Source organism: Drosophila grimshawi, unplaced genomic scaffold, assembly GCF_018153295.1.
Source record: "Drosophila grimshawi isolate 15287-2541.00 unplaced genomic scaffold, ASM1815329v1 contig_1369, whole genome shotgun sequence".
In the NCBI taxonomy this organism is placed as follows: domain Eukaryota; kingdom Metazoa; phylum Arthropoda; class Insecta; order Diptera; family Drosophilidae; genus Drosophila; species Drosophila grimshawi.
In genome coordinates this window covers 3,743,420-3,764,944 of record NW_025062891.1, presented here as the reverse complement: position 1 = coordinate 3,764,944, position 21,525 = coordinate 3,743,420, and the positions used below count along the sequence as shown (strand labels likewise).

Genomic DNA, 21,525 nt, shown 5'->3' with positions numbered 1-21,525 from the left:
TACTTTTTACTGCGAGCTCAAGAATATGTATCCTATGTTTGAGCTATCAAATGAAATCAGAAATAGCTCAAACTCAGCCAAATCTTAACATGCGACATCCTCTATCCAACACATTTAAGGATTTTTGGGGTACCTATATATCCCTGAAAAGTAATTGAAGTTGAATCGTGACAAAATGCAAAATCACTAACAGCTCGGAACGAGAACGTTTTGGATCTGCTTTGGCCCAGTAACCACAATTTGCATGAGAATAATGACAATTCGTTCATTTATTTTAAAATCGTTTTATTTACTCGTTTAGGCATATCTTTGCGTAGGTACTCGTAAATTAATTTCAATTAAATTAAATTAAAATATATATATATATATGTATTATTGTATATGCAAAGTACAAATCTACATGTGTATAAGAAGTAGGCGTAAAGATTAGATATTAGCTGCATACGTTTCAGTATTGTAATCGTATATATTGTATATATTTTTTACATAATTATATCTTTGATCAATATATATTAGACTAAGGCTTACATTTATATTTCAGTTTCAACCTTAATGTGCCAACTCGAAATACTCGAAATCTTTAGGAGAATTGCATAATCGATGCATGGCACGCTCGGGATTTATTGTTTCTCAAATCAAATCGGTTCTATTATTTTTTGTTTTCGAATGGTAATGAAACTAGGCCCATAAACTGCATTAGATCTGAGTGGCTATTAACAATGTATACAGTGGGTTGCATATCGTTTGAGTTAATTCAGAAGTATGTAAAATTCTTTTATTATTCAGAGTTCCCTACGAACTATATCACAGTTGAAAACTATTAACTAAAAGCCTATAACTCGTATATATTATTAAATAAGTTTATATATATATATATATATATATATATAAGAAGATTATGATGGGTACAACTGCGACAGTCCACTACATGAACTAGAAAACATAATTTTAGCTTAGTGAACGCCCAACGCAATACCAGAACCATTGAACCAATGGCCCCCAAATGGAGCGGCTTGTACAAAGTTCAATTCGCTGGCTTCGCTGGCGTCTAAGAAATGCACTATCGGTGTTTTGTTCTCGTAATTACATACAAATCTACAAGCGCTGATCAGCGACTGGACATTAAAAACAATATGTGTAGATATTGATAATATAGAAAAGTTAGACAGAAGAAGCGGATGAGGGGAAAAGACTAAACGGCTAAGTACGATAAAGATAGAGAGTTATATAGATAGATTGATAGATAGATAGTAATGTACAGGAGATATATATATATGGGTTTTATACAACTAGACACGAATTGGTTTTATCTATGATAACAGCATTCAGAAGGCACACCTCAGCTGCCGTTCCGCAACTGGCAACTGGCAGCTGGCAACTGGCAACTGACATCTGGCGATGGGTTCAAAGGCACTTGGGTACTACGTGGCAAGATTGATATCCAATGTTTCATTCTTTTTCATTGTTTAACTTGTTGGTTGAGTTTGTTACATTCTGGCAGTAAGTGTGTGCGATGCACCTGCAACTGCAACCCCAACTGGCAACTGGCAACTGGCAACTGTGTGCTACACACGCGTCTCCGTGTTGCGACTGCGCAGCAATTGTAGCGGTTGCAGCTCCCGCTGCGTATCATTGTAGTACTCATGATCGGAGCTGGTCGATTCGCTGCCCGGCATTTTCACCTCCATGGTGCTGGGCACACCCGCCACCGGTATGCCAATCGTTTGTGTTGGGATCGGCGCCTCGCCAGCGCTCAGTGCGTTCAGCAGATACTCGGGATTATCCACACTCGCAGGCACCTGCAAAAGATCAAGCAATCGATTAGTATTTATTACCTTAAAAGATACAGAATGTCTTCTATTTTTTAAGGAATCCTTTAAGATGTTTGCAACTCGATTTATTAACTGGCTGATCTGAGTAAAGAATGTTATTTTAATACTTACGCCAATGACATCAATGTAGCCCGTGGCTGCTGTGGCCATGTTGTTGTTGGGATTGTTGCTGTTATTGTTGTTGTTGTTGCTGCCATTTGGATTGGTCTGGCACGTGGGCATCAGATAGTCATCCTCATCGACTGGCAGATCGAGTCGCAGATTGCCAACGCCCACTTCACGGGCATTGGAGTCGGTCTCATCGTCACCGTTGATGCCGCCGCCTCCGCTGCTGTTGCTGTTCTTGTTGCTGGGATCCTTGCAATACCGATTGAGTTTGGGTATCTCATCGGTGCCGTCTGTGCGATGGCTGGGACCGGCTGCTGCCTTTGGCTGCAGATAGTCATCCGCTTCGACAATGGACTCGGAGCCGTCCGTTGTCGGCGCCAGCTTGCGTATGAGATCCTTCTCGTCCTGGCTCGTATAGGCTGGCAGGCGTGTGAACTTATCGCCGGGTATGGCCAGATATCGGCCCGGATCGCGTGCAAATTCCGCAAACACATTCGTCAGCTGCTTGAACGGCGGACGCAGATCGGCATCCAGCTGCCAGCAGGAGAGCAACGTGCAGTAGATGTCCAGGGAGCAGATCTCTGGCTGCTCCAGCTTGAGACCCATCTCGATCAGATCCGGTATATCCTTGGCCAGTATATTCTCATGCGGTCGCTGGCCAAAGGTCAGCAGCTCCCAAATGGTCACGCCAAAGGCCCAAACATCCGATTTGCTGGAGAAGACCCGATGCCTAATGCATTCCAGAGCCAGCCATTTGATGGGCATCTTGCCGCCAGCCGCTTTATACTCATTGGAGTCCAGGCTGAGCAGCTTGGCCAGCCCAAAGTCGGTGATCTTGACCAGCGATGGCGTCTGCACCAAAACATTACGTGCGGCCAGATCACGATGGACGAGACGACGTTCCTCCAGATAGGACATACCCTTGGCGATTTGGGTGGACCAGTTGAGCAGCGCCTTGGAGCCGATCTTGTCGCGATTGTTGCGCACATAGTCGAGCAGGCAGCCCAGCGGCATCAGCTGGGTGATCAGCATCATCTGCGATGACATGCAAACGGCCAGCAGCTTGAGCAGATTGCCATGCTCCACAGTGGCCATGGCGTAGGCCTCACTGAGGAACTCCTGACTCGACTCGGCGCCGGATGTCTTTAGCAGCTCCTTGATGGCAACGGGTATCTTGACATTCTCGCCCTCTGGCACCCAGACGCCCTTGTAGACACGCCCGAAGGCGCCCATGCCGAGAACACCGCCTTTGCGCAATTCGGCATCCTTGACAATGCGCAGTTTGCTGAGATTGGCGCCAATATTGGAGGGACGCAACGGCTCCGAATCCTCACAGCCGAAGAACACCTTGGCCAAGTCATCCGTCTCCTTCTTCTCCTGCTGCTTCTGCCGGCAGATGTAGATGATGACGCAGAGCACACAGATCACGGGTATAAATACAGCCACAAAGATAATGACAATCGTGTTCACGTTGAGCCCGGCATTCATCTTCGATCCCCGGGGCGGACTGGACACACAATGCGGCCCAATGAAGTGCGACTGATAGTTGACATGCGGCAGCTCCGCCGGACACTTGGAGGTGCAGTTGAACTCCGTGGAATTGTCATAGACTCCGCTCCCGGCAAACAGCTTGAAGTTGCGACAGGCGAGGCAGTCCTCGGAGCTGGGTCCCGTGCATCCCTTGCACTCCGGATGGCACTCGAAGCACTCGCGCTTCTCCTCATCCGCATAGTGATCCGCTGGGCATTCGTCCTCGCACTGCTCGCGTCGCTTGTAGCCGGCACACTTGGAGCAGACCTGCTCGTGGAAGCCATAGTTGGTGCAGAGCTCGCAGCGCGGATGGCATTTGCGGCAGATCGCTTTGCCTGCGAGTGGCTTGAGGGAGCCCTGCTCCTGCGGATGCACATACTCCCAGTAGTAGCCGTCGGGGCACTTGTCGTCCTTGCGCAGACAACGCTCCACAGTCGCATCCGCATTGATGATCGCCAGACTGCATGTATTACAGGCGCCATGTCCAATCGTATTCCTTGGTCCCGTGCAGCCGGTGCATGTCTCGTGGCACTTGCGACAGATGCCAAAGTCCGAGTACTTGTCATCCGGACAGACGGTCACACAATGCTGATCATTCCGGACGTGCACGCACTCATCGCAGTGCTCGGCACCGGGTCCGGAACAGGTACGGCACTCCGGATCGCATTTCTTGCACGTCTTCGAATCCAACTGATAAGTGCTGCAAAGTGGAGGAGGAACATTCAGTTAGTTAGTAACTGCCCACAACAGATAAAACAATTCAAAATACTCTAGTCGAGAGTTGGGAGACTGGGAGATAAAGTGAACCTAAGCTTTTACTGAAGATAAATCGCAACATGTTCTTCAATTTCTATTTCTTAAGTCTTTCTTATCGATGAACTGAAATGAACTTGACGAGTTAAAATATATATATATAATGATATATAATTATTATAATAATTGATATATAATTATTATAATTTCACTTTATTTATATTTTATACTCCACTCAGGTCAAGTTCATTTTAGTTTATCGACAACTTTGACTGTTAAAAATGATCTCTCTAGCCATTATAATCTCTGAGATCGGAGATGGAGATAGTGATAGACACAACTACTCGCTGATCAGGAATATATTACTATTATATTATATATATATTTAATGATGAATCAAGAATGTTACTTACTTGGAGACATTGCGACAGTCGGCAATGCAGGTGCCGTTGTAGTTGAAACTCTTGCAGTTGAGGCACTCGTCTGGTCCAGCGCCCCAGCAGCCATCGCCATTACATTGATCCGAACAGACCTGACCGGCTTTGACTAGCGGAGATATTTGGGTTTTGGGATGTGTTAGGAATGGTTTTGATTAAGAGAATTCTATATGCGAGAGTACTTACGACATGCGGTTGTATTGCGATTCTTATTGATGAACTGCTTCTGCTCGTCGAGCTTTTGCAGCGTGGGCCAGCGAATGTTGCCCACATAGCAGAGGTGGCTGTTGTCCTGGATGACGATGCTGCCCGAGTTGATGCGCTTCAGATTGCGCAACTCCAGGCTGGACAGCGAGGACTTGACAATCGATAAGGCGGCAAAATAACTCTCCATCAGCTGTCTGCCATGTATGACCTCCAGATTGCGAAAGTAGGATAGATTCTTGAAGTTGTCATGGACACCCTCAATGTTGAGGTAGCCGGTGATCTCCTTGACTGTCGAGAAGACCTCGAGGCGATCGGGATGCATGGGTATATAGCGCGGTCCCATTGTGTAATTGGAGAAGATATCCTGATAGCCGGAGAAGGTCTGATCGAGCACCCTGATATTGCCCTCGATGACGGTGCAGTTCTTAAACGAATCAATGTTGCCCGAGTGCAACACTGAGACGCCCGGGCAAGTCTTGGGGCATGGCCCATTGCAGGCGACACACTTGCCATCCTTGGCCATCTTGTCGGAGGGACAGCTGCGCACACAGGCGCCATTGTCCTTCAGCAGGTGGCCGGGGCATTCGCGGACGCAGGTCGCTCCATAGGCGTACTTGCCCTCGGGATTCGGCTCCAGCTCATAGTTGGATGGATTGTATTTGCGCATCGGCGGGCATTCCTCCTTGCAGACGCCATCGTCGAAGAAATTCTTGCACGCAATGCAATCCTTCTGCGTGGGTCCCGTACACCCTCCGGCGCAGAACAGATGACAGCAGTCTCGCGGCCCCGGACCGAAGCAGCGACCCTGGGCGCACTGTGGGGCACACGTGATCTTGCTGAACTTCTGGCAGTTCTCCGGACCCTCGGCCCAGCAGGCGCCCGTCTCACAGGAACTGTCGCACTTGGGACAGGTGCGCTCATCCGCCGTAAAATTGTACGTGTAATTGAAATCATCCTTGACGCCCGACAGAATCTCGCGCCAGACAATCGTGCGCGTGTGGCACAGATTGTAGTTGTTGAAGAATCCCACCCAGCCCTGCAGTATGTCCCGCAGCTCGGGCATCTCCAGCGTGTTCATCTTCGAGTAGGTGGCAAACAAGGCATACTTCTCCTTCTCACCGTTCACGCTGAATAGCGTTCGTCCGCGTATTATTTGAAGTCTACGCCAAAAACAAAATGTGCCGAATTTAGAGAATTGTCATCTGCTGTTGTTGTTGTTTACTTACTTTGGGAATATCACATTGGTCACATCCACATGACTGATCAGTATGTAGCCTGTCACCTCACGTATGTTGGCCAGAAAGCTGAGATCCAAAGTGGCATCCTGCAGCCAGGTTAACTCTAAATTGCCATCGACATAGGTGCAATTTGTGTAACGATCGCGCAGATTGCGATAATGATGATCCCGATTCGAGGGCACCGATAGACGACTCTTTGTGCCAATGCAAACTGCAAACAGAGAATAAATAAAAGTTGGCTTTTAGTTGACTTGATAGCGAATATTGTCAAATGAAGTCAAGATTTGGCCAGAAGAATCATCATTTGAAGCGAGACCAGTTCGAGAAATGCTTTAAAATACATAAACATAAATCAAATATTTAAAACTTTAGAGAAATAGATGAAAAAGTCTTCTAACTTCACTTTACAATTCATTTATAGTTTTCAACTAATTAAATATTTCTAATAGTTGCATATTTAATAAAAAGAGAATAAGAAATAAATAAAAGTTGGTAAAGGGAAAATAAAATCATTTATAATATTTATTTGAACTATTTTACATCACTTCCTATGGAAAGATAATGTTTTACTCAGGGACTTGATTATTTGGTACAGTGAAAGCAACGAAATTTCACGCTTGATTTCAGCGGAACAACAACCAGAAAAAAAGAAAAAAACAAAATAACAAAAAAAATAAGGCACAATGTGTGGGCTAAATTTAATTTCGAGCCGTTGTCTAATTAGACGCAGGTAGGTGTTGAATTATGTGCTACAGGTGAATGCAAATGCTAAGAAATTAAAATTAAAATTAAAATCAAACGAAATTCATTCGAATTATAGACGGAAATAGCAAAGGCTGGCAACAGAGAGCGCAAGTTTGTTGCCTAAGTCTTTTGTATTTAACGCTCGGAAGCAATGAAAACAACAACTTAAATAAACAAACTTAAATAACGACAGTGAAAACAACAACAACAACAACAATAACAACAACATTGAGTAAGTGGGCGCTGCCAAGTCACAAGTTCAGTTGGCGTTTTCAATAATTAGCAGCCCACGCAGATTCAGATTTCGATTCAGAGACTGAGACGGAGATGGAGACGGAGACAGGCCCGGAGAGTCGGGCCCGACTGTGACTCCGTCTGTTATCATTAGTCAGCGACCTGTTTTAGCCTGCCAGCCTAAGCATCTGCCATTGATTTGCATGGCCTACTACTACTACAACTACTACTTCTACAACTACTGCCAGTTGATGATGATTATAATAGAGATGTGAGCGAGTAGAATCTATTAGGAAAGGGTTACGTGGGTCGCGGGTCTTACGTTGTACGTTGCAACCATATATGTGTGGGCTGCAAAAGTGTGCCGTGTGTCAGAGTCGGAGTTGTCGAACACCCACTTGCTGCACCACGGCCTACGGACCACGGCCAGCGGTGGTGGTGGGCTCCACACCCACCCGTCACTCAGCTAATTATCAGCAAGAAAAGCAAAAAGAAACTGAAAGAGTTCAAAATGACGAGAAGAGGAAAAAATTCGATAGCCATAAATATGGCGCATTTTGGCTGATTTCATTTCGACGAAAAAAAAAAAGCAAAAAACAAACAATAATTATGAGCAAAGATTGAAACGAAATATTGGCAGAAATATTTTGTTTGTCGCCAGAAATGCGAAATTCTTCGCTGAGGCTTGGGAAACGAGAAAGAAATACATTTAAAAAAAAAAAAAGCTGGAGAATGCCTGCAGTTATGCAGCGCCCAAAGACAGCGGACCAGGGCTAAAACAAAACACCACACAAAACAGCACACAAAATACAAAATACAAAGGTGAGCCTGCAGTTGACATTGGGACTGGGACCCAGACCAAGACTCGAGTCCCAACACAAGGCGGACATTGATCAAAAGAGGCTGCTTGGCTGCTTGGCTGCTTGGCTGCTCGGCTGCTCGGCTGCTTGCCTGCTGGCAAATCGAAGCGCAACAATTTTCGTACAAATTCTTTGGCTTTGTTTTTTCTTTTCTTGTTGTTGTTTGGCCCGCTGGCCAGTTGAAAGCAGCGAGCAGCAGCAGAGTTGCAGCATCAGCAAGTTGCTCTTTTGCGTTGGCATTTCTCATACCGCGCCGCATGAAACCCTTTTCAAGCCGCGGCTGCTTTATCGCGCACAATTTATCAGCAGCGTTTTTCATGTTGCTCCTTTCGACTGAAACTTGAGACACGAAAAGGCCGCAAGCAACAAGCAGCAAGCATTGGCAGTGGCAGTGGCAGTGGCTAAGGGGGCTGTGTTGAGTTTCTTGTGAAATGCTTCAGATGTTGCATATGCGATTTTTCTGCTGGGCTGTGGACACGCCCGCATTGCGCAGTGACGCTGTGTGTGTGTGTGTGTGTGTGTGTGTCATGTTGTGTGTGGCAAAAAGGCTAATTTGTAATCCTTAGGCTAAGTGTCTCGACGCTAATGAGCAAGCGACTCGCACTCGCTCCATCTCTGTTTGGCAACAAATCAAAGTCATAATTCAAGCGTTGTGAATCATTAAAACAAAAGACTTAGGCAGCGAACTTGCACGTACTATACGACAAAAAAGAGGCGGAGAGGGAGTGTAGTTGCTTGAGGTTAGCAACACTCACATATGGCGACATTGTGTTTTGTGCAGAGCCATCAAGAAGACAGCATCTCAACTTTATCTTCAACTTCGCCCTCTAGTGAGAGCTCTAGCGACCCCCTACTACTTTCCGCCTCACCTCCTGCTCGCACCCTCTCTCTCTCTCTCTCTCTCTCTCTCTCTCTCTCTCTGTTTCTGTGTCTGTGCTGTGCTGCTGACGTGCTGATTAATAGACCCAACCGCATTCCAAGCTTCGCTGTGCGGTGCTGACTTTCTAAATATTGTGTTTTTTCTTCGATCTACGGTTAAAGTTTGTTTCTTGGCAGGGGGGTTGCAGGGGAGAATGTGAGGCTGGGGTTAGCTGATGCTGATGCTGCTGCCGCTGCAAGCACGACGCATTTTCGTGTGGCAAGTCAAACGGCTGCATAATCGATTTGAATGCTGCAACTGCTAGAGACTCGAGTCTAGGCGCAGACTCCAACAGCAGCAGCAGCAGCAGCAGCCGCAGCAGCAAACAGACTTCGAACTCTTCAGACGCAGACTCAGACTCAGACTCTCAGTTCGGTTCTCAGTTCTCAGTTTCGGTTTTGAGACTCGCTTAGCCGGTTCTGGCTGTGCATGTTGCTGCTGTTGTTGTTGCTCACGTTTATGTGCGCTCCCCGCCTCCAGACCTCTTCATCATCATCATCATCTTCTGCTTCTGCTTCTTCTTCTTCTTCTTCTTCTCGTGCTTGTTCTTTTTCCCTCTAGCTCTGTCTGTCTGTCTGTTTTGTGTGTATTTTCATTTCGTGGAAAAGATTTTTAACTCTGTGGCCAAACCATCTGGATTTGCTGAGTTCTGCTGCCCATCGCTCTTCGCTTGTACCTTTGCCTGCGGCCACAACAACAATAACAACAACAACAATAACAACACTAACAACAGCAACATTAAAAGCCATAGATTTTTGTTGTAAAATAACAAAAGATTTAAAAGGGCATTAAGCATGCCTTGTTTTTTACCTACATAGAATCAATGTTTGCTCAGCATGCTTCCCCCTCCCTCCCTCCCCCACCCTCTCTACAGCTCCATCACTCGTATCGAAGTGGGCAGATTCTGATCAACAAAAATTATAAGGCGTCGGCCGTTATTGCCGCCAGCTAGTTGCTGCCACAATTTGAACCGAGACAAGTACATTGATCTCTAAACAAAACAACAAAAAAAAAAACAAAACAAAACAAAAAACCTGCGGTGAAAGTTCGTCAAATACATATTGACATATACGCAGCTCTACATATATATATATATATATATATTTATTTATACATATATGCATATCTGTTTGTATGCAGATGCAACAGCAGCTGCCCGCCGTCGATGATTAGGTGTCATAGATTAGCCAAGTGTGTTGTTGCTGTTGCTGTTGTTGTTGCTGCTGTGACAAGAGCTGTTGCTGTTTGCTACATTTAAAGTTGCCAATTGGCGGTTGCCGGTTGTTAGCTGCAACGTTGCTACATAAATAATTCATAACTGTTTTGCGACAATTCAGTCGCGGCACGCGTTCAATTTACAATGAAATTGTGTAAAAGCGCTTAATAAATTCATTTGCGACTGGCCATTAAAATCACGCAGCTCATTACAGATACTCCATACACCATAGACCATACACCATAGACCATATACCATATACCATAGACCATATAGCATACGGCATACGCTGCCATCCGCTACCCCCTCCTCAAGCCATGCCTCGTGTTGGCCATAGGCAGAGCGATCGCTTGGTTACGTGCGCGGATTTTGCAAAACAATTCTGCAACTTGCGGCAACTTTCTTTCATAAGTTGTTGTTGTTGCTGTTTTTGTTGCAGTTGTTGTTGCTGTTGTTGTTGTTGTAGTTGTTGTTGTATGTATATTCTATGTCGTGGCGTCACGAAGACAAAGGCAAATAAGCGCAACGAGCTTTCGCAGAAAACGCTGCAAGCGCGCATCTTCAACAAATTTTTTGTTGCTTTTTTTTCGCTTTTCAGCGAGGCAGCGCTGATCATGCAACAACAAAGCACCGACAAGGCATGCCTCTCGCTGTTGGCCAGCAACAAAAAAAACGTAAGCCAAGCAAAAAAAAACTATCTTGGTCAGTTCGAAGATTGCATACGCTTGCAGATTAAATCTCAGTTCAAGTTGAAATTATAATAAATAAAAAATAATAATATGAATAATAATAATAAGAATTTCAGAAATAATACTGGCAGTTTAATAACAATCTCAACTGGATACTTTGGTAAGGATAACCTGACGAAAAAGCCCATTTTAAGTTTTAGAAAAACCAATTCATTGTTACTAAAGAATCTAATGGATCTAAGTGTCCCAACTTGTTGATATTCTGACCAAATAACAATCAGAACTGAAGACTTTAGTTGGGATAACTTGGCTAAATTATATCGTTGCTGTGAATATATATGATATAGTGGAACAATGCCAATGACTGTGACTTATATTCAAAGTTTCAGTAAGACACATCTTCACAGCTGAGGCAGGCAGATAAGTCCACATCAAGTCAGCATCAAATCACATCAATAATATATATATATATATATATATATATATATATATATATATACCCTCAACGAGTCTACAATATTAGACTATCCCCTGCCGTAAGGGTATACAAAATCAAAAGATCTCAAGCCACAAAAATAAAAAGCAAAAAAAAAGGTGGCCCTGGCTTGGTTGAGGTTGCTGCGCGCTGTTTTGTTGCCCATTTCGTGTTCGATGCGCGTTCATTTAAGTTTTTCAACTCAAAAAAAAAACAATTGGGCGCAGGTCGTGCTGCATGATAAAAACAACAACAACAAAAAACAATAACAGCAACAACAATTGCAACAGCAACAGCAACTAGAATGAGTAGTAGAAACAGCAAACAATGTTGCCATTAGATAAGCTCGACGCGATTGCGCCAAGTCCGAAGCAACAATAAGCGAGGAGCGAGGAGCAAATGGAGAGTGGAGCGAGTGGAGAGTGGAGAGAGAGGCAAGGAGAGAGGCGTAGAGAAAATGACGATATAGCTGCTTGGTTTAATGAGCACGCCCTGGCGCCATTTTTGGGCTGTTCAATGCCCAATGGCTATAAGCATTTTCAGTAACGCAGCATTTTAGCTATTTTTAGGCATAGAACCAAGCGAAGAAGCCAACAACAACAACAGCAACAACAACAGACAGCAACAACAACAGACAGCAACAATAACAAACAAGCAACAATAACAAATACGTGGGTCGCAACAACGAAGCTGCGGAAGCTGCCGCCGCTGCCGCTGCTGCTGCCGCTGCTGCTGCTGCTGCAAGTTTCGAAATCGAAACGCCCACACGAGAAGACAAGCAAAGCACAGCAAAACTTAAAAAAAAAAAAAAAGTCGCTAAAGCAGAAGAAGAAGATGATAAAGAAGAAGAAGAAGACGCTAAGACCACACAGTGGAAAGCAAATCATTTGCAGGTCGGTCACACTGTGCATTCGGCAATTCAAAATATAAAGTGCAAGCAGGCTTCCAAAAAGGTTGTTAAGAAAAAGTGTCGTAAAATGTGTAAATACAACTCTATGTGTGTGTGTGTGTATGTGTGTGAGCAAATAAAATAGAGAGAGAGAGAGACAGAGAGAGAGAGAGAGAGGAAAGGAGAGGAGGCGAGCGAGCTGCGCAGTCGCAGTCGCAGCAGCCAGCACTTCACACTGCAATTGCTGCTTGCAACTGCTGCCTGTCTGTCTGTGTGTGTGTGTCTGTCTGTGTGTGTGTGTGTGTGGGTTTAGAAAACCAGTATTTTGTATAAAGACTTGGTACTGCGCACTCTACACTAAAGTTGGCTTGCTAAAAAACTAACAACAACAACAACAACAGCAGAACTGGCATTAAAGTTCAACAGCTCAAAAATAAATATTAAAAAAACCCGCAATTGGCGATTTGCCGTTGAGTGTTTTTTTTTTGTTGTATGTGTGTTGCTTATATGATGTCTTAATCAGGAATTATAGAAATGCTATGCAAACTAAGCAACACACAGCTGCAGTTGCACACCAGCAACACACACACACACACACACACACACACACACACATACAGAGTCAGAGTGAGCGCGTGCCTGACGCCGTAATTAGCCAGAGCTTACACCATTTTATGTATCTGGCTCTCAGTGGATGCTGTTGTTGTTGTTGTTGTTGTTGTGGTTGGCTGTTGTTGTTGCTATTGTGAGTCTTTGTGGATGCACAGTGTGGCCAGGCACACTATGGAATGTGGTTTTTCAAGCACCAACTCACACACACACACACTCAACACACACACAAACACAGTGAACACAAAGCTAGCTGAGGAAACCTTTTAGTTCTCAACTAGAATCAGGCGCTTGGGCACTCAAATCGTGGTCGATGCTTTGTGCTTTGTGCTGTTGGCCTGGCCAAAAAGCGTTAAAGTGCAGCCCAAAACGCACGCAAGCAATAAACCAACAAAGAAAACAATAGAAAGGCAAACCTGGAAATAATGTGTACATATAGAAAAAACAAGACTTCAACTTTTCATTTAGTGTAAAACCTGGCAGCATGTTCAAATTTATGGACAAGTTAAATTAGTTTTTGTGTGCAGTTTAAATGCTTATTGATAACTAAAAAATAGCTAGCTGAATAAGTTTAGATAAGTTGGCTAAGAAATTCGAAATAGAAACGAGAAATTACTTTTTATTCAGTTTCATGCTAATATAAATATATATTCCAAGTTAAGTCTGCAAACAGTTTAATTAACACCAATTACAAGTAACCATAGACATATATTAATCGCTTGATTTGAGCCCTTATTTGCGCTTGCCCCACTTTAGAGTCGCTTGTGTATTCGGCAAATATTTTAGCCCTCTTATTATGACAACTGGCTGTCTACAGTTGCGCCACAATCGTAATCAAAGCGTTGCGAATACTCCACAGCAGTTGCCACAACAATAATTCCAATTGTCCTCGATTTCCAGGGTTTTGCCCCTTTGCACCCCGCCGCGTTAGATGCACAGTTAGTGTCCGTGTCGACTCGGTTTGTTTTGCCAATCGACTTATTTGCATATCTGTTGCAGCTGTGCTTGTTTACAACAACGACGACGACGACAACGTGCCATAAAATCGCAAAACTACTTTGGAGTGGTGCAAAACATATATATATATATAATTATATATATATATATATAATTATATACAGTCACACAGATGTAGCTACATATTCGATTCCGAAGAAACGACCATATCGACCCTTGGGGACTTATAACAATTGACAATTGGTTGGCAAATCGCTTATCAGTATAATAATAATAATTATTATTGTTTTCTTATCCATATCCGGCAAACTTCAATATGTATATAGTGTACATAGTGTGTAGAAACATTATAAAGCTGGATCCATTAGCATATGGCATACGGCAACGCAACTGGCGATAACCGTGGCTCTTACTTCAAATATTTGTGCAATTGCGGACTGGGGGCGAGACGTTTATTAATTTGCAGCTACAAGATCACTGAATATCGACAAAGTATGGAATGTGGGCAGGGGGAGAGGGGGAGTGGTGTTGGTGGTGCTGGTGGTGGGGAGCAGTAGAAAATTGTTAACTTATTTGCCAGCCAAATGCTAATATTTGCTCCAAAATATTGGGTAAACAAATGTTTTGCTTAAAGATACAAACAAAATAAATGAGATGCCAAGTGGAGTCTAAAGTGCCCTGACTAGCAGATACCCTGTTCTGTTATCTCAGCTGTAACCTTCATGAAAATGTGTAAATTGATCAAATTCCAAGGTCATATCTACAAAAGTACGCTAATGGAAATTAGTCAAAACTAATCAAAATCGATATTCATCAATATTGACTGATTGAGAATACATTTATCACAACCAGAGGACACCCATCGTGCATGCAATCAATCTGTGCAGGGTGTAAAAACGTGCCATATTTTGTTGCTATTAATTTTCGAGTAACAGCGACCAGGGGCAGTTTATAAAATATCCAAATTTTAAACAGTCAACGAAACAAAAAGTTGGAAAATAAAAGCACGCAAAAATGATATGATAATAATAATAATCGAAATGATCTCAAACATTACATATTGAACTGCCCTCGAGTGTTGGCCGTTATGGGTTCTCATTAATTTTCGAGCTGGGCAAAATGAGCAAATGCGATACTCGTGATACTTGCGATGTCAACAAATTAAGTCGCCATTTTAGCTGGAAATTGTGTCGACTGTTTGTGACTGTTGCTGTTGCTGCCGTTGCTGACAAAGAGAAATGGAAAATTTGCTTGAAAGTGCAACAGCAACAGCCACCAGCCACCAACCAACCAGTCGCAACATAAATATAAAAAAAAAACTGTTCAAGTTGGTTACGAAATGCGCACAAACAGTAGAGAGATTCTTACAGGGTTTCGTGTTTGTAGAACGGATTGATAATAAAAACAAAAATAAGCTAAAAAGTAAACTACATACACTGGGAGGCGGGGTCGTGCGCCCAAGTCAAGAGGTTGAGGCCCGAACGCCGGCCAACTAACTGGGCAGGTAAAAAAGGTATGAAATGCCAACAAGCAGCCCAACAACAACAACAACAACAAAAAAAGGAACCCCAAACTCAACCCAAAACTAAACATTGGTGCACTTCAGCACTTCAGAGCGATAAGATAAGCGGAGCTGCATATCAAATACAGATACACAGATACAGATACGCAACGAAGTTAACTGCCGAGTAAATACGAGTACCTTTTGGGCATACATCACATACATATATATACATATATATATATATATATATGTATATATGTGTATTTTGATTTTTGTGTTGGGGCTGCATTTATTCGGGGCAAATGTCTTGATATGATTATGATATATGGGCAGGCAAATCTACATAAACATCATGATGGATGCGCACGCATGATGGATGCACATGACTGATGTGTGGACAAGGCTGAGTGTGGCTAAGTTGAATAAGGCACCCCCCACAACTCAGCAGCTAAAACAGGTTCAACAAGTCATTGAAACATGTCTTACAAAATAATACTAGTAAGTAAATTGATAATCGAGCATATATATATATATATATAATGATAAATCTTTTTCTCTTCTATCAAATCCAAATGCATTTTCAGCTAGGCATTTGATTTACGACTTGCAACTTGCAACTTATCGAGTTTATAATGATGAATATGATAAATCTTTCTCTCTTCTTTGCCAATGCCATTTTCCACTAAATCCAAATACTTTTTTAGTTTGTAACTTAAGCGCGTAGTTTCAGCGATTAAGCAGTTATTTTCTATATTCTAAATGTCAATAAATATGTAATATATATTTAATGATAAATCTCCATCTCGCTTCTATCAAATCCAAATGCATTTTCAGTTTTGAATATGAGTTAAGAAAGTGGCTTAAACGTCTCCAGACATTAAACTGTTATTTCTTTATGCCTATCGTCAGTAAGCAAAGAGTAAGATCAATTTATCGTATATATAATATATATAATAAAAGATCTCTCGCTTCATTTTCAGTTTTGCAAATGAGCCTTAACTATTTTCAATCTTTACGCTGCCATTTTGTTTATCCAAATCGTTAATAAGCCATTTGAATTCCGTTAGTGGCATCAGATTAATGTGCCACATTGATAATTATAGAAATTATAAGCTTCGAATTTGGCTGCATTTGTTTGCCTGCATTTGCATTATGATTGCCACTTACTTTTGCCTTTGGGGAACGTATCCTTGTTGTTATCGCCGACGACGCTGCCAGCGTTGCCGATGATAACGCCGCTTACCGCTGCCGCGGCTGTTGCACGATCATGGCCAACGTTCGAGGGACGATTGCGTGCACGGTTCGCGTTGCTGTTGCGATAGACGTCCTGCTGTCGCTGTTTGGCATTCTGGCGGGCGAACCGATCCCGGGCCGCCGAAACGGGCCACACACAGACGCAGTTCACCAGGAGCAGGAGCAGCAGGACGAGCAGCAGCGGCCTCAACAATTTTAATATGCGCATCGTTTTGGGTTGCAGCTGAGCCAAAATGCGAATCAAGTGCGAGTCGAACCTGACGCCCGTGACGTCATGAGTTTCTTTGTGGTCTCTTTTTTTGTTAATTACAGAAATTGGCAACGTTTTCAGCCTTCTATGTTGCTAGCTTTTTTTCTGTTGGTTTAAACACTTTTTATTGGTTGCTTTTTTTGCGTTTTTGCTGATTTGCGCGTGTTGTTTTTCGCTTTGTCAGCGTGAAAAGACCAACAAAAAATTTGCTACGTTTTGCGTGCCAAAAATACAACAAAAAAAACTTCCGAACTCTTTCACTGCGTTTTATTATTGCTGTTGTTGTTGTCGCTGCAATTGCCGTATCTGCATGTGTGTGTGTGTGTGTGTGTGTGTTTTGTGTTGGTATTTGTAGCTGCTGCTGCTATTTATTTTTTTTTTGTTTTTGTATAGGAACCAGTTTTACATTACGAAGGCTTTTATTGTTGTTGTTGTTTTTGCTTTTTGCTTTTTTTTGTTGTTTGCTGGCAGCTTTTCAATTCTCTTTTTCGAGTTCGACTCGCGCGTAGCTTTTTCGAGGTTAGGGTGAGCGCGCGCAGGCGCAGGCGCAGCTTTTAAAAAGCTGAGCTGCAAGCTGCCTGTCGCCTATATTGTCGTTGTTGTTGTTGTTATTACTGTTGCTGTTGCTGTTGTTGTTGCTGGTGTCTTTTGCATAAACACTGGGCCATCTTGTGGCAACAACAACTACTGCTAAGCAACTACAGCTGCACTTTCGTCCCTGTCTCGCCAATTAGCAATGAAATCACAAAAATTATTATATATCTATTTCTGTGGCTCTTCTCTTTGCACTTCTTCTTCTTCCTCGCTTGCCACAAACACACTCGTTTCGATCAGCAGCCAGTCGCTAAACAATCGCGCAACTGGAAACTGGACGTTTTTTATTATTTGTTTTTCTTTTTTGGCATTACATTCGATTAGCAGTGAATTAGCGGCAAGTCGAGCCGTTCACGGTGCAACGAAAGGCAAGGCGTGGCACTGTTATATCCACTGCCTGGACTCACTCACGTCACGTCACGTCAAGTCACGACTCGTGTAGCAATTCGCGTCTGCGCAGTGTCACGTTAGCTTCGAAACTGAAGCCGAAACGAACCTCGCTCAATGCACAGCGCACACTGCTCACCAATACAAACACACACAAACACACACACAGGCACAGCTCACACGGCGAGTTAGGTAAAGAGCGAGCATAGCCAGTATAGAATACAGGTAAACGTCGCAATGTTGGTTGGTAAAAGGTGAGCGGCGAAGATCCCGAAGCGAAGATCAGGCCAAAAACAACAACAACAACAAGAACAGCAAATACAAAACTAAAGCAAAGCGAAGCGAACCAATGCAAAGCGAAGCGAGGCGAGCCAAAGAAAATGCTGCCTGTTGCTTGTGCAGCTGCACATTAGATTCAAAGACAGCAACAGGCAGCCAAAGATATACACACAAACAGCTATACAGCTACACATACAATTGCAGTCAGTTAGACTGATAGAGTTAGTGATCCTAACTAAAGATAACTCATGATTGCAATGTGACCGTTCCATAATCTTAAATATGTCGCATTGTGGAACCCCGTTCTATAATATTAAATATGTCACATTGTGGAACCGCTCACAATTGCAATCATGATTTATCTTTAGTTAGTAATCTCAACCGAGCATTACAACTAAAGATAACTCAGCAAGATCGTTTTAGAACAACAAAGTTATTAGACATGTTTCAAGTATTTACCCAACTTATTCAGAGTTATTTAGTAAATCCATTTATAAATATAAAAATAAAAGAATATCTTGAGTAGCATAAATATAAAATATAAATTCAAATACAGCTGTTAAATCAATGCATTTTTATTAAATTGTCAAATACAGTTAGCTCTTCTCTGCTCTTTTAGCGCAACACAATTTTAACTGCAAAATAGGCTTATCAAATGCTTAAATCCTTTTGCGTCATATTGCTGATAACTGTTTAATCCTAAGCCGCCCTTGACTTCTGTCTGCTGTATGCTGTCTGCTGACAGCTGTCGTCTGGTAATCGTTTGCAGCGGCTTCCCAGATTCGTTGCGAACCCGAGCAAAACACACACACACAAAATACACACAAACACAAGCACACAGGTAAGTTCACAAATTGTATATGTACCGAAATTCGTAGCTGTTGCTGTTGTTGTTCTGCTTCTTCTTCTTCTTCTTCTTCTTGTTCATCGCTTGTGTGCGGCGAATTCGTGGCGAAGCATTTAAACAGTTGTTATTGTGTTATAGGCAGCCATGCGCTTGGCGTTCGCTCTCCCTCTCTCCCTCCCCGTCGCTCTCTCTCTATCTCTCGCTCTTGCTCACCTGTGCCTATGTGTGTGTGTGTCTGTGTGTGTGTGTGTGTGTGTTGAGTCTGAGAGAGTTGTTCGACTGTGCAAATGCTGCCTTATAAGCACTCAAGTTCGCCGCTTGCCTTGTCTGGGTGTGTGTCTGTCTGTGTCTGTGTGTGTGTCTGTGTGTGTGTGTGCGAGACTGATCTCTGCGTGGGCATTAAAATCTACGGCGCTTTGGCTTTTGTCTTTGTTGGCCAAAAAAAAAACAAGAAAAAGAAAAAATACACACAGATTTGTAGAAGCGCTGTTAACATTGTATTTTGGCAGTTTTCTGCGTTGCTGTTGTTGTTGTTTTTGTTGTTGTTGCATCGAGAAAATCAGTTCTCACCTGTTGCAAGCCGCAGGGGTTTTTACGTCAGACAGCAGGCAGCAAGGACTCTCTCACAGGTAAAATGAGGCGCATACTTCAGACGCACAATGCCGAGCAGGGCCAATAAACAATAAATATTGTGCAGCAGGCTGGCAGCAAAGAGACAAAAGATGTGTGGCACGTAGAAGAAAAGTGCCACAGGCAGCAGCTAGAAGCACAGCTGCACCATCTAACCAAATACCAATCGAATCCCACGCGACGGCTGACGACTCCTCTCCAAACTCTGCCGCATTGTTTTACTTCTTCGATTTTGTTTTGGTTTTTGTGTTGAAGCATGAAAATACGTTTCAAATTTGAAAATCGTTGTTAAAAGTTTGGCTGAAGCGCCTCTTCAGTTTAAAGGCTTTCGGCTGCTTTCTGCTGCTTGAAATCGAGGTCTATAATCAAACATATTAATAGCTGTCTATGCAGCAGTATCAGACCTCAATCATACAGAAAAATCCAAGAAAAACAGAATCATCTGTCAAAAATCGAAGAACATGCAACCGACAACTGAGCTCCAGTGAAAACCACTTCAAGTCAACATCAGCATTCAGCATCGGCATTCGGCATCAGCCCCACACTCCAAACAGCAAACAGCAAACAGGTAAACGAAGGTGTAAGAAATTGGTTACAAAACATTTTCCGTGAAGCGTACAAAATGCATATGAAAATCGTTCCGCACCCTCTTCTCACACACACACACACACAAAAGAGAGGAGAGAAAAAAAATTGATACTAAAAGAAAAGAAAGCCTCTGACGACGACCCTTGAGACGAGGATGAAGATGAAGACTCCTGCTGCTGCTGCTGCGACTGCTCCTTCTCATAATCATCATCATCATCATAATGATCGTTGTTGTTGTTGTCGTTGAAGTAGATGACTTTGCGCCTGACTGCGGCTAAAACGCTGTCAGGATTAATGGTAACAAAAGATGCCAGCATCAGTTCAGTTCAGCTCAGTTGCGCTCAAGTGCAGCGCTGATCCTAAGTCTGCTGTTGCTGTTGCAAGCGCCGTTACTCAAGTGTCCGTAACGAAATGTAAAGTGTGAGGCGTTTTGCACATTTGACAGCTGAATAGGGCCAAAACACACACACACACTCAGAGAAACGGAGTACAGTCAGTTGTTAGTCGTGTGGCGCCGCTGCTAACCAACACTCAGTTCCAGTTTCAGTTTACAAATAGTTTTTGCCACAAGTAAACATTTAATTTAAGCACGTGCTGCACACAGCTGCCCAAAAGGTGCTTAGTACTAAGCTTCAACCGCACACTGATTGGATTGTCAGACCCTTTGTTGGCGTCTCCAACAGCCAACAGCCAACAGCGACCAGTACAAGCAGTCCAAGATAGATCGATCAAATACACAATTTTGCTACATCAGCAGCAACATCAGCTTCAGCTTCAGCATCAGCATCAGCTTCAACATCAGCTGTCACAAATATTTCGCAGCAGTGGAATCCGCTTAGAATTAAAGCTAATTGCCACAGCTTTCAATCATGATGCGGCACATTTCACTTGCTTCTCAACGTCTTCTTCTTCTTCTTGTTAACCTTCTTCGACTGCGTCGTCATCTTCTTCTTCTTCTATTTGGCCACATTTTACAATGACGTCGTCGTCGTCGTCGACGTCGCTGCGCTGTTTGCCTTTAACCCCACAAAATAAGCATGCAAATATCACGCTTCATTTGTGGACGCTGATGAGTCGCCGATTTTGGACAGCGACTTCAAATTCACATTTAACTGCCAGTTGGCATAAGTATTTTTCTTGTTATTTCTGTTTCTGTTTTTTTTTTTCCATTTGGAATTGTATTTTATTGGTTGTCGCCAGCCAGCAGAAAGTACTGTGTTTTGCTACCCTGTACAACCAGGGGGGGTGGGTCAAAGGGTAGCTGAGCAGACTGTGTTTCTTTAGCTCAAATCAAAATGACTTTCGATCTATAATTAAAATTGTTGTCATCAATCAATGCAGCAATTTATTACGAAAAACCAATAAAAATACTTGCAGTTGTAAATAGCTAATAGTTTAGACAGAATACTAAGAAATGTGTCTCACAGACAAACAGGTTCAGCAAAAATACACAATTGTCATTATGTAAAAAAATAAAACAATTTGTTTAGTATTT

General features: G+C 43.1%; 1 protein-coding gene across 1 annotated transcript; it reads right to left on the bottom strand.

Annotated features, from left to right (window-relative positions):
- Nucleotides 1-383: 383 nt before the first annotated feature.
- LOC6560193 (epidermal growth factor receptor) lies at nucleotides 384-16,859 on the bottom strand. The gene is made up of 6 exons (XM_032735397.2): nucleotides 16,369-16,859; nucleotides 6,094-6,316; nucleotides 4,847-6,027; nucleotides 4,637-4,769; nucleotides 1,944-4,170; nucleotides 384-1,799 (listed from the first exon to the last, which is right to left on the bottom strand). Exons 1-6 carry the CDS (start codon nucleotides 16,661-16,663, stop codon nucleotides 1,566-1,568), a joined length of 4,293 nt encoding a protein of 1,430 aa, XP_032591288.1. The 5' UTR covers nucleotides 16,664-16,859; the 3' UTR covers nucleotides 384-1,565.
- Between the last annotated feature and the right edge of the window lie 4,666 nt (nucleotides 16,860-21,525).

Coding starts and splice junctions, on each gene's coding strand:
- LOC6560193 (XM_032735397.2), bottom strand. CDS start 16,663: ATGCGCATATTAAAATTGTTGAGGCCGCTGCTGCTCGTCCTGCTGCTC. Junction 4,171..4,636: donor GACTGTCGCAATGTCTCCAA/GTAAGTAACATT, acceptor TCCACTTTGCAG/CACTTATCAGTTGGATTCGA. Junction 1,800..1,943: donor GCTACATTGATGTCATTGGC/GTAAGTATTAAA, acceptor GATCTTTTGCAG/GTGCCTGCGAGTGTGGATAA.